Here is a 13150-nt window from a genome sequence, read left to right on the forward strand (position 1 = left end):
GTGAAGTGGTTCAGTGTCGGGTGATTTGAGTCGAGTGAGAGAGGCTTTTATATAGTAAGGAATTTACCCAGAAATGTTTTCTGTTGAACTTTTCTCAGCAAATGAAAAACAAAATGAATTTAAGTGTAGATTTTATTAGAATTATAGAAATAATATTGAAATATAATTAAAACTGACATAAATACTAAAAGAAAATACAAATGAGAACTTCAAATATTAAATTATCCATTTTCATACATCATATAATAAATTATCTAAATATCCATAAATCAAGTACTATAGGACCGACCAACACTAATTTCGGCCTCAATTTTCTAATTTCGGCAAGATCATATTCAATGATGCCACTAGAGTCGAATACATGCCGGCATAATTTTCATTCTAAAATCTCAACACTAGAATTTGAAGCTTCTAAATCAAGAAGTGTGTTACGGGATAAAAAAACGTGCATTGTGGCCGCGATTCCAAAACAATCTTTTCCCTAAATGGAGCGGAGTTTCCATGGTGCTTACAATTCGTTTATGCTCCTAAAGTGCGAAATTTGAACGTCAGAACACTTTTCTCCTTCATAGCTTAGAGCACATTCTAAAACACATATTGTACAAACATTGAGCTTATGATAGAAGATTATAACATATTTTAGTATACAATTGCTAAACTTAGTCAGCACCGACTTTAGTCTGCAATTAACGAAAAACTAATTTCATTCCAAACCGTAAGCAAAATACAACTTCACAAATCCAATATTAATCAACTCTATAAACAATGTTTTCTTTTTCATTTTTCTCATTTGAGAATGAACCGATAGTGGTGTTTCTCCTCGTCATAAAGGCAGAATATTTCCCTTTTTTCCCATGAATTTTATTTCTCTCTGATTTTTCAGCCTAAAAAAATTATATCAAAAAGTTTATATATAAAACTTTCTGGACTCTCAGAAAACTCAACTGTTGACACAAAACCCACTAAGAAAGTTCAAGTCTTGATGATCAAGAAATTCCCTATCTATAAAATAAAAATCCCATCTTCACATTTCAGTGTTCAAAGTTCAAACTCCTCTCCATCTCTCTTTAAATGGCGAAAGTGAAGATTGCAGGGACATGGTCGGGTGTGTTGGAGGTCGAATTGGACGACTGGACCGTGCCCATGTTGCGTGAAGAGGTTGCAAAGCGATCCAACTGCGACCCCGGTTCGATCAATCTGATATGCGCCGGCCGGGTTTTGAAGGACGGCGACGGCAGTGAGAGTTTGACCCAGTTGGGTGTTAAGAACAACGCCAAGATTCTGGCGAGCCGGGTTTGTGCTCAGGAGGGTAAGTCTCTTGGTCAGGAGTTGATGGCTGAAACCGAACGCGCTCAGAGACTGGCTCGAGTCAAGTAAGTGAAACATGGGTTTGTTTTGTTTTGATTAAAGGTTTGAACTTTATGAGGAGTTTGATTGTGTTTGTTGGTTTGATGATGTGGGTTTGTTTGGTTTTGGTGAAAGGATTGAACTTTAGTGAGAATTTGGTTATGCTAGTTGGTTTGGATGATTGGTTAGTGGCACTGTGGTGTTTATTTTAGTGAGAGAAGTAATATCTATGAGCTTTTGCTGTCAGAAGGAAGTGTGGGATTGATATGCAGGGCAATGTGTTTTAAGATTTGTGTGTTTTGTACTTTTTGTTTGGTGTATGATCGACTGTGTTTTGGTTTAACCAATGTTTGTGTGTGTTAAACGTGCAGGGCGGCTGCGACCGCGATGTCCAAGAGGCATGTTGATGGTTCTTTGCCGATTGAAGATTTCAATTTAGTACTTGAGGATCAGAGTGGGAAGAAAGTGCAAATGGGAACGGAGACTGATCAGCGGTATGGTGTAATTAGGTTTCGATAGTTTCTATTGTCAAGTTAGGTCCACAAATGAGAAATTAATCATTTTTAAGTTGGAAGTAAGATTCAAAATGTTATTTGACAGGGCAATCATGATGGGCCTGATGCTTCATACCAATGCAAAGCAACTGATTAAAGCACATAATTACAAAGATGCATTGGAAGTGCTCAGCATGGGGGAGGTTAGTGGCTGGTGCCTTGTTGCAACTGAATGTTTTGTTCATATGAAGCATGTTACATGGCTTTTCCATGCTTGTTATAGCAGCTTTGGATATGTTTCCAATGATTAAAAATGTCGCCCTTATCGTTGTGTTTTTTTGTTTCATTGTAGGAGGCTTTCTCTCTGTGTGATCCAAAGGTTCTTGAGGTGAGTCAGTTACTTTAGTGATGACATTCAATGACTATAAAGTATAAATTCCATGTGTTTAGGTGACTTTGACAGTTAAACTATATCAAGCGTACTTTTCTCTAACATTGGTTTCAAATCAGTGTATAATATTGGCTTTGTGTTTGCTTCCAGCTGGTCGACAATCCTTCTATACTGCAAATCGATATGGTTTGGTGCTATTTCATGCTTAGAGACATCAACTGGCTATCAGTGGCAGGAATTCGCCTTGAGAAAGCCAGAGAAGGGCTTGAACGATCTTATGGAAGGGACTCTTCTCGTGCTAGACTCCTTCAGGCAGGTCGCTATCCAGAGTGTGCACTGTGAGTACTTTCACTACATATCTGATTGGTTACTATATTATGCATGTATATGTATACTTACTTTGTTGATTCTAATTTATAGATATTTGAGACTGGAGCTGCTGGAAGGGGTTGTGGCATATCATAGTGGACAGGTTGATAAGTCAATGAAGGTGTTGACTTCTGCACAAGAGAAGTTCATTCAGGTAATTGGAAAGGGGAAGGGCCATGTCATGCACTGTATTTTTGCCTCTCTTTGATAGGATTTGGAGGTCCCAATTATATATTTTACTGAAATTTACAGTAGTGTTGTCTTTATTAATATGCAAAGTCCGCTAATAGAAAAAAAAGAAAGAAAAAAGATGGATTTTCTTCTCAAGTTTCCACAGACTTTATTAAACACAGAAGGCTGTTAATCTCTGACTCTCAGTTCTCTGAGTGAAACCAGTAGTTTTTCTACAAAGTCCAATTAACAATTTAACGTGTATTTTTCGTTGTGGATTACAGCTTCAGGTGCCGGATGAATCTCTTTCTCTTGTGATGAGCATGGGCTTTAGAGAAAGAGATGCAAAAAGGGCACTGAGGATGAGCAATCAAGATGTGTCCAGTGCTGTTGATTTTCTCGTTGACCAAAAAGCGAAAAGAGCCCAAAAACGGGAAGATGATATTCGGCGGCGAAATGAAATTATGTGGGTGTCCAACATAATAACCTATATAGTATATACATTGGATCTCTCTATGCTTTAAATTAACACAAAAAATTGGCAGGGAGCAAAAGAAGTATGGTACCACACCCCTCAAGAAAGCTGTGGATATCGAGAAATTGAATCAACTGGTCTCCATTGGGTAAGCAAGCTAATATAACACAGTTATTTCAAACGGATATATCACCTGCAGATCTTAAGATTAATAACATAAGCCTTGTATATTTGTTACTCATCCTAAGACGTTCTTGACTTTTCAGGTTTGAAAAGGTACTTGCTGCTGAAGCACTTCGAAGAAATGAGAATGACAGTGAGAAGGCACTGGATGATTTGACAAATCCAGAGACCAATTCTTCCATTCAGGTGACTTGAACAATTTTGTTCGAAATATGAATATTATATAGAGAAGAACCTTACTAAATCAATGTACTTGCAGCAACATCTTGAATCAAGGAAAAATAAGCGACAGCGACAAGCAGTAGATGCTTCAGTTGAAGCTCTTGTACGCATGGGCTTTGACAGATCATTAGGTACTTAAAATACTTAAATTTTTTTTTTATCTTTGATTTATGTTTGTGAGGCAGCTAGCTGGATTCATTCTGATGTTTAAACTTTGCACTCAGCGGTTCAAGCTTTGCGGGGTGGTGGGACAATGGACCAGGCAATCCATCAACTGCTCTCGGGACAGGCACCAGACCTCACAAATGCAAATGGCCAATCCGATGCAATCCCAGAAGTTGATGCGAGCAACATTAGCCAATCTGATGCTGCTACTGACATGGCAAATTCTCTTGCTTCAATGCTTGATAATCAAAATGGTCTACTCGGAGGTCCTTCAACTTCTAATGCATCAGAGCGTGATACAGAAATGGAAAGTGAACTTGCTGAAGAACTAGCACAAGGAGATGCATTCACCGACTATGACATTGAAGTTACCAGAGAGGGTGAGGCCATAAGCGAGTACTTGGCTCTACTGACTTCAGCTGGAACAAACTGAGTACTGGGCTCTACTGACTTCAGCAGGAACAAAGTGTATATCACTTTGCTTAAAAGAATTCTACAACTTTAACACCGGCGTTAAGGAAAAACCTATGTACATATATCATAGACAGGAGGTTCTGGATGTAGCTATGGTGATGGCTTCTCCGATGATCAATGCCGTTGACTCTCCTTATCTCAACAATGTCAACGCTAATATTAGTGCCGTGTTTATCTAACCCGCGTTTCACCATTTCTGGAATAAAAAAGTCGCATAGTTCCGTTTTACTGCTTTCAAGGAATTATGGTATAAACTTTCTGATTAAACCAATCCAGGATACAATATCCATCCTGAAATATAAGGGCAACATGGTTATAGAGGACAATCCAGGACTAGATTTCTATAAACTTGTAAAAGGTGTAAGAGAATACAAGATTACAAAAGTTTGGCTATCATTAGTATTCACAAAAATTCTCTGAATGTGTGAGAACTAAGTCACTCCGCCGAATCATTGGATTCACTGTCTGTGACCATAACTATCTGCCTAATTTCAGATTCTTCAGCCTCAACTTTGGTTTCCCTGTAATCCTTGGGAAGAACTTTACAATTTATGGTCTGCCATACCGGTCTCTCTGCTTGGAATAATCTGTTGGTTGAAGGTATAGCCATTAGGTTCAGTATATCAAAAGATATAGAGGGCAAGAAGAGGAAAAATATAGAGGCTTACGGATGCTTGCAAAGCGTGGGGCATTGAATTGTAACTGCATACTTGCAAGTGGCTATCTCTGCAATTGAACTAATCATAGCCCTCGGTTCTGAGCATACAAATCTCACCTGCAAAATGCAGATAGAGTAAGGAGGGAAAAGAGTGGATGGGAGCACAAAACTGGATAGCTAAAGTTCATAGCTTAAACCTCAGTCTCTCGAGGCTGGTTTGTAAGATCGCAAGTGGTTCCATTCGTATATTGATGAGGATGATACCTGTATGAATAAAGAATTATGATAGCAAATATCCCAATTTTGCTCTGATGCGAGTTATTCATGACCAGAAAATTTTCAAAAAACAAAACAAAAAACAAAATCAGACCTCTGGTATGCATCTTTTGAGCGTGGATCTTTAAGCAAAGATATATCAGAGAGATTCTGGTTGAATGCAGCAGTGGCCTCGGCATCATATACACCCAAAACAAATTCTTGAACCACCTGTAATAAGAGAGAAAGTATCAATCACTTAAGTTTCAGAATATATTTAGTCTGAATGACTTCCTAAGAAATGAACTCATGATTCTTATTTAAGATTATGATGATAAATAATGTTACTGCCCATTAGCTGTCATGCCTAAAAGTATTAAAACAACAAATAAATATCTATCTATACGTCAGTAACTACCACATATACCACTGCAACAATGGAAGAACCACACATAATTGAATATGCAGAAAAATCAGACCCTAACACTTCCGTATTTAATCAAATTTACCATATCTATGTGCCAACACTATGTTAAAGCCCAAGATTCTCTAAGTTACACATGGTTCCCGTTCCAATTTAACACCCTGGATGCATATTAAACTACTTCCTCCCATATCATACTGGGAACTAATCACAGTAGCTAGTATAGGTAAAGTATGGTCAAGGGTGCATAAACTACTTCCTCTAGTATCAAACTAGGAACTAATAACAGAAGCTAGTATAGGTACAGCATACTCTGAGAGCACATAAGTTGATACCTTCTCATCTTCCACATGAATTTGTCGTAGTCTCTTCTGATAGCAAAACTCATATGACCACCAACCCTCTTGCTGCATAGAGAAGTTATTATGTTCAGAGTAGTTTAGAATAGATGCATGATCATCAATAGGGCACCAGGCACTGTTTACTAAGCTACATGATGATGAGAAACAGGAAAAGAATAACGTGCTCCTAGGAGCCACTTAACTAATATCTATCTAATCTTATAAAAAGGGGAACGTGAGAGTATAAGTAGGGCAATATATATTCAAGCATTACACCATCTATAACATTAATAAACAGTTTTAGAGTCACAGATCTTACTCTAATAAAGCATTGGTCCTTGAGTACTTCAAGCAGCTCATCCGGAGTCTTCATCTTAATGGGCTTCTCAGATTCTACAATCATGGTGCTAGTATTCTGCTGGAGAATTGGCTTCCCACTCTTAGCTTCCTCCACCTTAGGCATGTAACATATAAAGTTCTGTCCATTCTTATTCGGCATAACCACAGACTCCTGATCATCTTCCTGTAATAGTTGCAGTCACCATTACCATAAATTTCCTTGTATCACAATATATACCTAGAAGGCTAGAAATCAAATCTTACTGATAGGTGGGAAGTAACAATTGGCACAAGTAACAGAAAATAAACTATAGCTTACAGGAAGAAATGGTGACTCTTCAGAATGGAATTCAATCTTGTACTTTGGCTCACGAGAACTACGACTAAAAGTGCTGCCACCTGCTCATCAATATTCAGAGTTCAGAAGAAACAACAAGACCATAACTTTGCCGCACTAGAATTTCACTTATGCATACATCTTATCCACACATGAATGGTTTCCTACCATAGGTGGATTTCTAAGGTCACTCTCTCCAAACTAGTCTTCGGAAACTTAAACCCTCTTTCTCTGCAATGCAAGTTCTCTGCTCATCAATATTCAGAGTTCAGAAGAAACGACAAGACCATAACTTTGCCGCACTAGAATTTCACTTATGCATACATCTTATCCACACATGAATGGTTTCCTACCATAGGTGGATTTCTAAGGTCACTCTCTCCAAACTAGTCTCCGGAAACTTAAACCCTCTTTCTACTGCAATGCAAGTTCTCTTCTCATAGAATTACTTCTTAGCTTAGCTTAGCTTACAAAATGTGCAGACTAATATGGTAAACTAAGTAAATTTAAGCATACATTATCCTACATAAATGATCGTCCCCTTAATAAACACCACTTAAATTTCATCGAATTCATCTAATTACGGCTAAATCACATGAATAAACACATTATGAACCCTAAATCTGCACCATTGATTTCAAGCTCAGCATGATCAAAACTCAAAAAGCTAGTAAATTGGTAAGCAATACATGATTTTGGGATGAAATAAGCAACTGGGTCGATCAAATTCAGAGATGGGTCATGCAAATCGAGCTCAAATTTAGAGATTAGAAGAGTGATTTATACCTAAGTGAGCTGGGTTGATCTCGGCGGAGACCAGGTGGCAGAGAGCGAACCCAAGTAGAGTGAGAACCAGTGCTATCTTCATGGCTCTAATTCAAACAGAGGCATTCAGAATTTGAAGGTATCCAAAGCTTTCGTCAATGGAAGACGAAGAAGACGAAGAAGAAGAAGAAGAAGAAGCAGAAGTAGGCTGGAGCTGTCCACGCTAATCTACCAATCAAACGATGACACGTGACATAGATGACGTGGCTTGGTTGGAGTGTGATATTGGGCCGGGTTGGGGCTCATAGAGTTGGGCTGATTGAGGAAGACACCGATCCATGTTGTTGCCAATCGGAAAATTTGATTTTTACGATCACGGCTCAACTCGGGGTTAACAATTCCGATGTTCTTCATTCATAAGTGAATAAGTTGAGTTTTTGCTTGATGAAAATTCTTGTACGCACGGGCGATACAATTTACGGTATGATATATATATATATATATTGACTAATTATACATTAAATCTTTAGCTATATGTTCGTGGGGGAGTCAAAGACAATGTATTGGGGATGTCACTATATGTGATTACTTCTAGTATTCTACCGTATTTACATAGAGACCAATTATTTGGGGGCACTCTTGGCCTTAGTGTAGCTCCACCCCCTGCTATCTGATGATCGCCCAAAATGATTTGTCTTAGCTCCTCAAATGAGAAGTGCTCATATTATATAATAGTTTGGTATCTTATTGAAATTTGGATGATGAGAAGTGCTCAAACCAATTCGGCAATTCCTTGTGTATATGGATGATGAGATTCCATCTTACTCGAACTGGCATTTATTTGGCATGAACAGGGTGAAGATGAGACTCATGAGTCGTGAGAGGAGAATACAACTACATATTTTGAATAGTATCACTAGATCAGGATGATAAAATTTAGGGTTTAACCCATTTTGTAATTACAAAAAGAATATAATAGAGAAATATAAAAGAGTCTGAAATCATGTTAATTTTTTTTATTATCTATCTAAAATGTTATTATAATAATATAAATATGTCGTATCAGTTATTATTTAAAATAGATTTTAAATGTCTTGATAAAATGATGGTTCATTTAATATTACTCTACCGGAAAACAAACATTAAACTTGATGTCACGCAATCGCAAAAGCTCTAGTGTTCAAAGTGCTTTTACGCTTTGTTGCCTTTTGGCAAACAAGAACAGGCTGTCTAGTGTAAACCCGGCGGCACCTTGTGTGCGGTGGTGGGGCGGTGGGTTGTTGCCGCCTTGTGAAGGATTAAAGAGAACCGCTTGTGCTTTGTGATCGGCAGTTGGTTGGGTCCCCCCCCCATCAAGTTAGTTACTTTTTTATGTTCACATGCGCAATCCCCCACCACGTATGGTACACCCTCTTTTTTCTGATTGGCCCCGCACATGATCATCACTGCATCTTTGTCCCCACTAATCTAAAGATTGCATCTTTTGTTATTCTAGAACAGAATGGGCTTCCACTACTAGTTTCTGTTGAGATGTTTTGTTCTAGCAAACTCATATTTTAGCTTCACAATCTCGTTTCATACGATTATTAGTTAATTATTAAATTTATGTTTAACTATAATTAGATGTAAATTTAAATGTTAGAATTTTATTTTAAATTGAGTTATTTTGTTTTCAACCCTTATATTTACATATAATAATTGGGCATGAGAAAACTATTATATTACATTTCTTGGCACACATTGCTTCTATCAGTTCTTTGCTTATAATATAGTAACTCTACTTGTGTTACGATTAAATTCATCAAACTCAGAATAAATTTATTGTCCAAACTCGAATGTAAAGTAGCAAGATTAAGTGTACGTGATGGACAATGTGCATTGCTTGCCATAAATTATAGATGTTCGAAGAAATCAACTAAACTATTAATATTGAATTGAAGCTTTTCCTACATGTAAACGTTAGAACTAACCAAAAACATAAGCTTTGTCCAAAATAAACCAAACACAAAAGCAACAACCGAGAGATAATAGCTGTTATGTCTAATCGACCGGCCCCAAGAAGCTTGGAATTCACGGAAACCATGACCTGTTATGTACACAAAATCTTTTTTAATATTCTGAAAGAAAGAAAAATCAAAATATGAGATTCTTGGTCTATGCTTTTGTGGCGTTTACGTTAAGCATTTGGAAATCTTACACATTACAAAGGAGCCAACGGACATTTTAGGACGTTCCTTCCATTTCTGACATCCTTTTTTTTGCTTCACCGAATAATCTTTCCTCTGCAATATCCGAAGCTTCTTCAGGGGTGTTCATTTCTCCAGATAAGTTTCTCTGTCACCAAGAATCTTTGTTGGTTTTTCTGTTTAAGAAAGACCCTGAATTCTGTTTTGTTCAAAGCTTGTTGCTTTTCTCTGTTTTAGCTGTATTGGTATTGGGGGTTGGTCATTTATCTCTCTGAATTGGGATTTGGTTAATTTGGATTAGGCAGTAACAATCCTGGTTCAGAGGAAAGGATCCATTGGTTTGGTTTGTGCTTTGAGTTTTGAGTCTCAGCTGATTTGGTTAGGGGGAACAAAACCCAGTGGAGCTTTAAGGGAGTAGTTGAAGAATCTGAACTTCATTATTAGCAAATTTGAGCTCACAGAGGTTGGAATTGGTTGCTTCTGGGGAAAGAGCTTTGCTTTTTGTATGGTATATTGTGTGTTTAGCTTTGATTGTGTAAAAGGGTTTGAATCAAATTAGTTGTGTGTGCTCACTGGACTTGATTGGAGTTATATAGCAAGATTTAGGCTTAGTTTCTTGTTTTGTATAAACTGTTGAGTGCATGATGGGGAAACAAAGTGGGAAGAAGAAGAAAAGTTCATGTGATAGTCCAAAGACAAGCAATAGTAATGAAAATAGTCCGAAAATCCAAGATAAGGATACAGAAGTTTTCATTGCAATGTCTCATGAATTGAAGGATGAGGGGAATAAGTTGTTTCAGAAAAGGAATCATGAAGGAGCTATGTTGAAGTATGAGAAAGCCCTTAGATTGCTTCCGAGAAATCACATTGATGTGTCGTATCTTCGAAGTAATATGGCGGCTTGTTATATGCAGATGGGGCTGAGTGAGTATCCCAGGGCTATCAATGAGTGTAATTTGGCTCTTGAAGTTACACCTAAGTATAGTAAGGCACTGCTGAAGAGGGCAAAGTGTTATGAGGCTTTGAATAGGTTGGATTTGGCTCTGAGAGATGTTTGTACCGTGCTGAACATGGAACCGAACAATATCATGGCAATGGAGGTTGCAGAAAGAGTGAAAGATGTGTTAGAGAAGAAGGGACTGAGGGTGACTGACACGGTGATTGAGTTGCCTCCTGATTATGTTGAACCAAGTAACAATGTCCTTTCAGGGAAAGTAACAAAATCGAAGAGTCGGAAGAAGAAAGGGAACAAAGATGAAGACAAGAAAGGTCAGGAGGACAATATTGAGGAGAATACTGAAGACAAGATTGAGGAGAAGAAAGCTGTAGAAATAACTGAGGAAATGAAATCTGTGTTTATAGCTGAGGAAATGAAGTCTGTGGATATAGGCGAGGAAGATAAGGATGTGGAAATAGCTGAGGAAAAGAAGGCAGAGGTGAAAGTAGTTGTAGAGGAAAAGATCACTACAGTGGAAGAAGTGCCGAAAAGAAGTGTGAAATTGGTGTTGGGAGAGGACATAAGATGGGCTCAATTGCCAGTAAATTGCACCCTGTTGGAACTAAGGGAGGTAATCCGTGATCGGTTTCCGAGATCAAGAGCAGTTCTTATCAAATATAGAGACCAAGAAGGTGATTTGGTCACTATCACTACTAATGAAGAGCTGAGATGGGCTGAAGAATCAGTAGAATCAGAAGGCTCAGTTAGGCTATACATAGTAGAAGTTAGCCCTGATCAGGATCCTTTCTTTGAGAAACTGAAAGTTGAAGCGCACATGCTTAACTATGGAGCCAAGAATGGGACCATGGTAAAACACAGGGACATGAAGGGGTTACCTTGCATTGAGGATTGGATCATTGATTTTGCTCAGCTGTTCAAGAACTATGCTGGGTTTGAATCTGATGCATACTTGGATCTCCATGAACTTGGGATGAAGTTTTACTCTGAGGCTATGGAGGAGACTGTTACTAGTGAAGAAGCTCAAGACATTTTTGACACAGCAGGAGAGAAGTTCCAGGAAATGGGAGCTTTGGCATTGTTCAATTGGGGAAATGTTCACATGGCCAGGGCAAGGAAGAAGGTATACATCACAGAAGATTCTACCAAAGAATCTATTATTTTGATCATTAAAACTGCATATGAATGGGCACAGAAAGAATACATGGAAGCTGGAAGGAGATATGAAGAAGCCTTGCACATCAAACCCGATTTCTATGAAGGTTATCTTGCCCTTGCGCAGCAGCAGTTTGAACAGGCTAAACTATCTTGGTATTATGCAATTAGCAGCAGTGTTGATCTGGAGACTTGGCCATCTACAGAGGTTCTAAGACTTTATAACAATGCCGAAGACAACATGGAAAAGGGCATGCAGCTGTGGGAGGAAGCTGAAGAGCAAAGGTTGAGTCAACTCTCCAGTCCAACTAGTGGTAAAACTCGGTTGCAGAAAATGGGTTTGGATGGCATTGTCAAAGATATATCAACTAATGAAGCTGCAGAACAAGCTACAAACATGAGGTCTCAGATAAACCTTCTGTGGGGCACCATGCTCTATGAGCGATCCATTGTGGAGTTCAAATTGGGTCTACCTGTATGGCATGAATGCTTGGAAGTTGCAGTTGAGAAGTTTGGACTTGCTGGGGCTACTTCAACCGATATAGCTGTTATGGTCAAAAACCACTATTCAAATGATAAAGCATTGGAAGGTGAATTCAAACCATTTCAATTGAAACTTCATATTTTAGTATTTCAGACATTATGCTCACTTTCTATATTTACAGGTCTAGGATTCAAGATTGATGAGATAATACAAGCCTGGAATGAGATGTATGAGGCTAAAAAGTGGCAGAGTGGAATTCCATCGTTTCGTTTAGAGCCATTACTTCGGCGGAGAGTTTCAAAACTTTATTCTGCTTTGGAAAATGCTTTATTAGACAACAATGAATAGAGACATTTTGCTACTTTGTGGACCATGTGGTATTCTTATTTAGGTAAGGCATGAATTTTCACTTTTATGTGACATGCATACTTGAACTTGTTCATCAATTTATGTTGACACATCGTTTAAGCAATTGACCATTCAACTGCTTTGCCTCTTCTGCAGATTTTCTTGGTGTTCCTGTCATGTTTGTTGGAACTTCATTTACATACAGTGGTTTGGAACTTTGTTTACTACGGTGGATAATTTCATGGATCTAATTATTTATTTGTAGTAGTTCAGAAACACACACTTTTCCCTTGTTTTTACACCTTAAGGGGTTGAGGTGAAGTTGCAGATCTTTGTTTTAGTTAATTTCTGCCTTCATCAACATAGCTTTACAATCTCTGCTAGAGCATCAGTACCTGTAATAGAAGCATCAAGCATCTACCTTGAAGTTAGTGTGGAGTGTAACTCAATTTTTTCTTTTCTTTTCTGGGCTGTCTTTCAAGGGAAGGACTTCCCAAATAATGGTCATTAAATACATTTGATAGCTTCGTACTTACCAATGATACATTTTCAAATGCAGTTGTCATCCAGATATATTTATGGTCCAAGTCTCTTAAACATTGCAGCTTCCCT

General features: G+C 38.1%; 3 protein-coding genes across 3 annotated transcripts; 2 read left to right on the forward strand and 1 right to left on the reverse strand.

The window, feature by feature from the left end:
- Positions 1-953: 953 nt before the first annotated feature.
- On the forward strand, positions 954-4498 carry LOC126797940 (uncharacterized). Its single transcript, XM_050524716.1, has 11 exons — positions 954-1373; positions 1719-1841; positions 1948-2044; positions 2194-2229; positions 2383-2570; positions 2653-2755; positions 3057-3238; positions 3318-3395; positions 3514-3616; positions 3690-3783; positions 3877-4498. Exons 1-11 carry the CDS (start codon positions 1072-1074, stop codon positions 4248-4250), a joined length of 1680 nt encoding a protein of 559 aa, XP_050380673.1. The 5' UTR covers positions 954-1071; the 3' UTR covers positions 4251-4498.
- A 112-nt stretch (positions 4499-4610) lies between these two features.
- On the reverse strand, positions 4611-7583 carry LOC126797974 (protein OS-9 homolog). Its single transcript, XM_050524774.1, has 8 exons — positions 7432-7583; positions 6628-6707; positions 6289-6492; positions 5964-6035; positions 5320-5435; positions 5147-5213; positions 4960-5066; positions 4611-4878 (listed from the first exon to the last, which is right to left on the reverse strand). Exons 1-8 carry the CDS (start codon positions 7511-7513, stop codon positions 4728-4730), a joined length of 879 nt encoding a protein of 292 aa, XP_050380731.1. The 5' UTR covers positions 7514-7583; the 3' UTR covers positions 4611-4727.
- Positions 7584-9631: 2048 nt separating this feature from the next.
- On the forward strand, positions 9632-13109 carry LOC126785596 (protein PHOX1-like). Its single transcript, XM_050511250.1, has 3 exons — positions 9632-12296; positions 12372-12581; positions 12695-13109. The coding sequence occupies exons 1-2, from the start codon at positions 10238-10240 to the stop codon at positions 12536-12538; spliced, it is 2226 nt and encodes a 741-aa protein (XP_050367207.1). The 5' UTR covers positions 9632-10237; the 3' UTR covers positions 12539-12581; positions 12695-13109.
- Positions 13110-13150: the final 41 nt, after the last annotated feature.

The sequence above is a fragment of the Argentina anserina genome, chromosome 1, assembly GCF_933775445.1.
Source record: "Argentina anserina chromosome 1, drPotAnse1.1, whole genome shotgun sequence".
Lineage (NCBI taxonomy): Eukaryota > Viridiplantae > Streptophyta > Magnoliopsida > Rosales > Rosaceae > Argentina > Argentina anserina.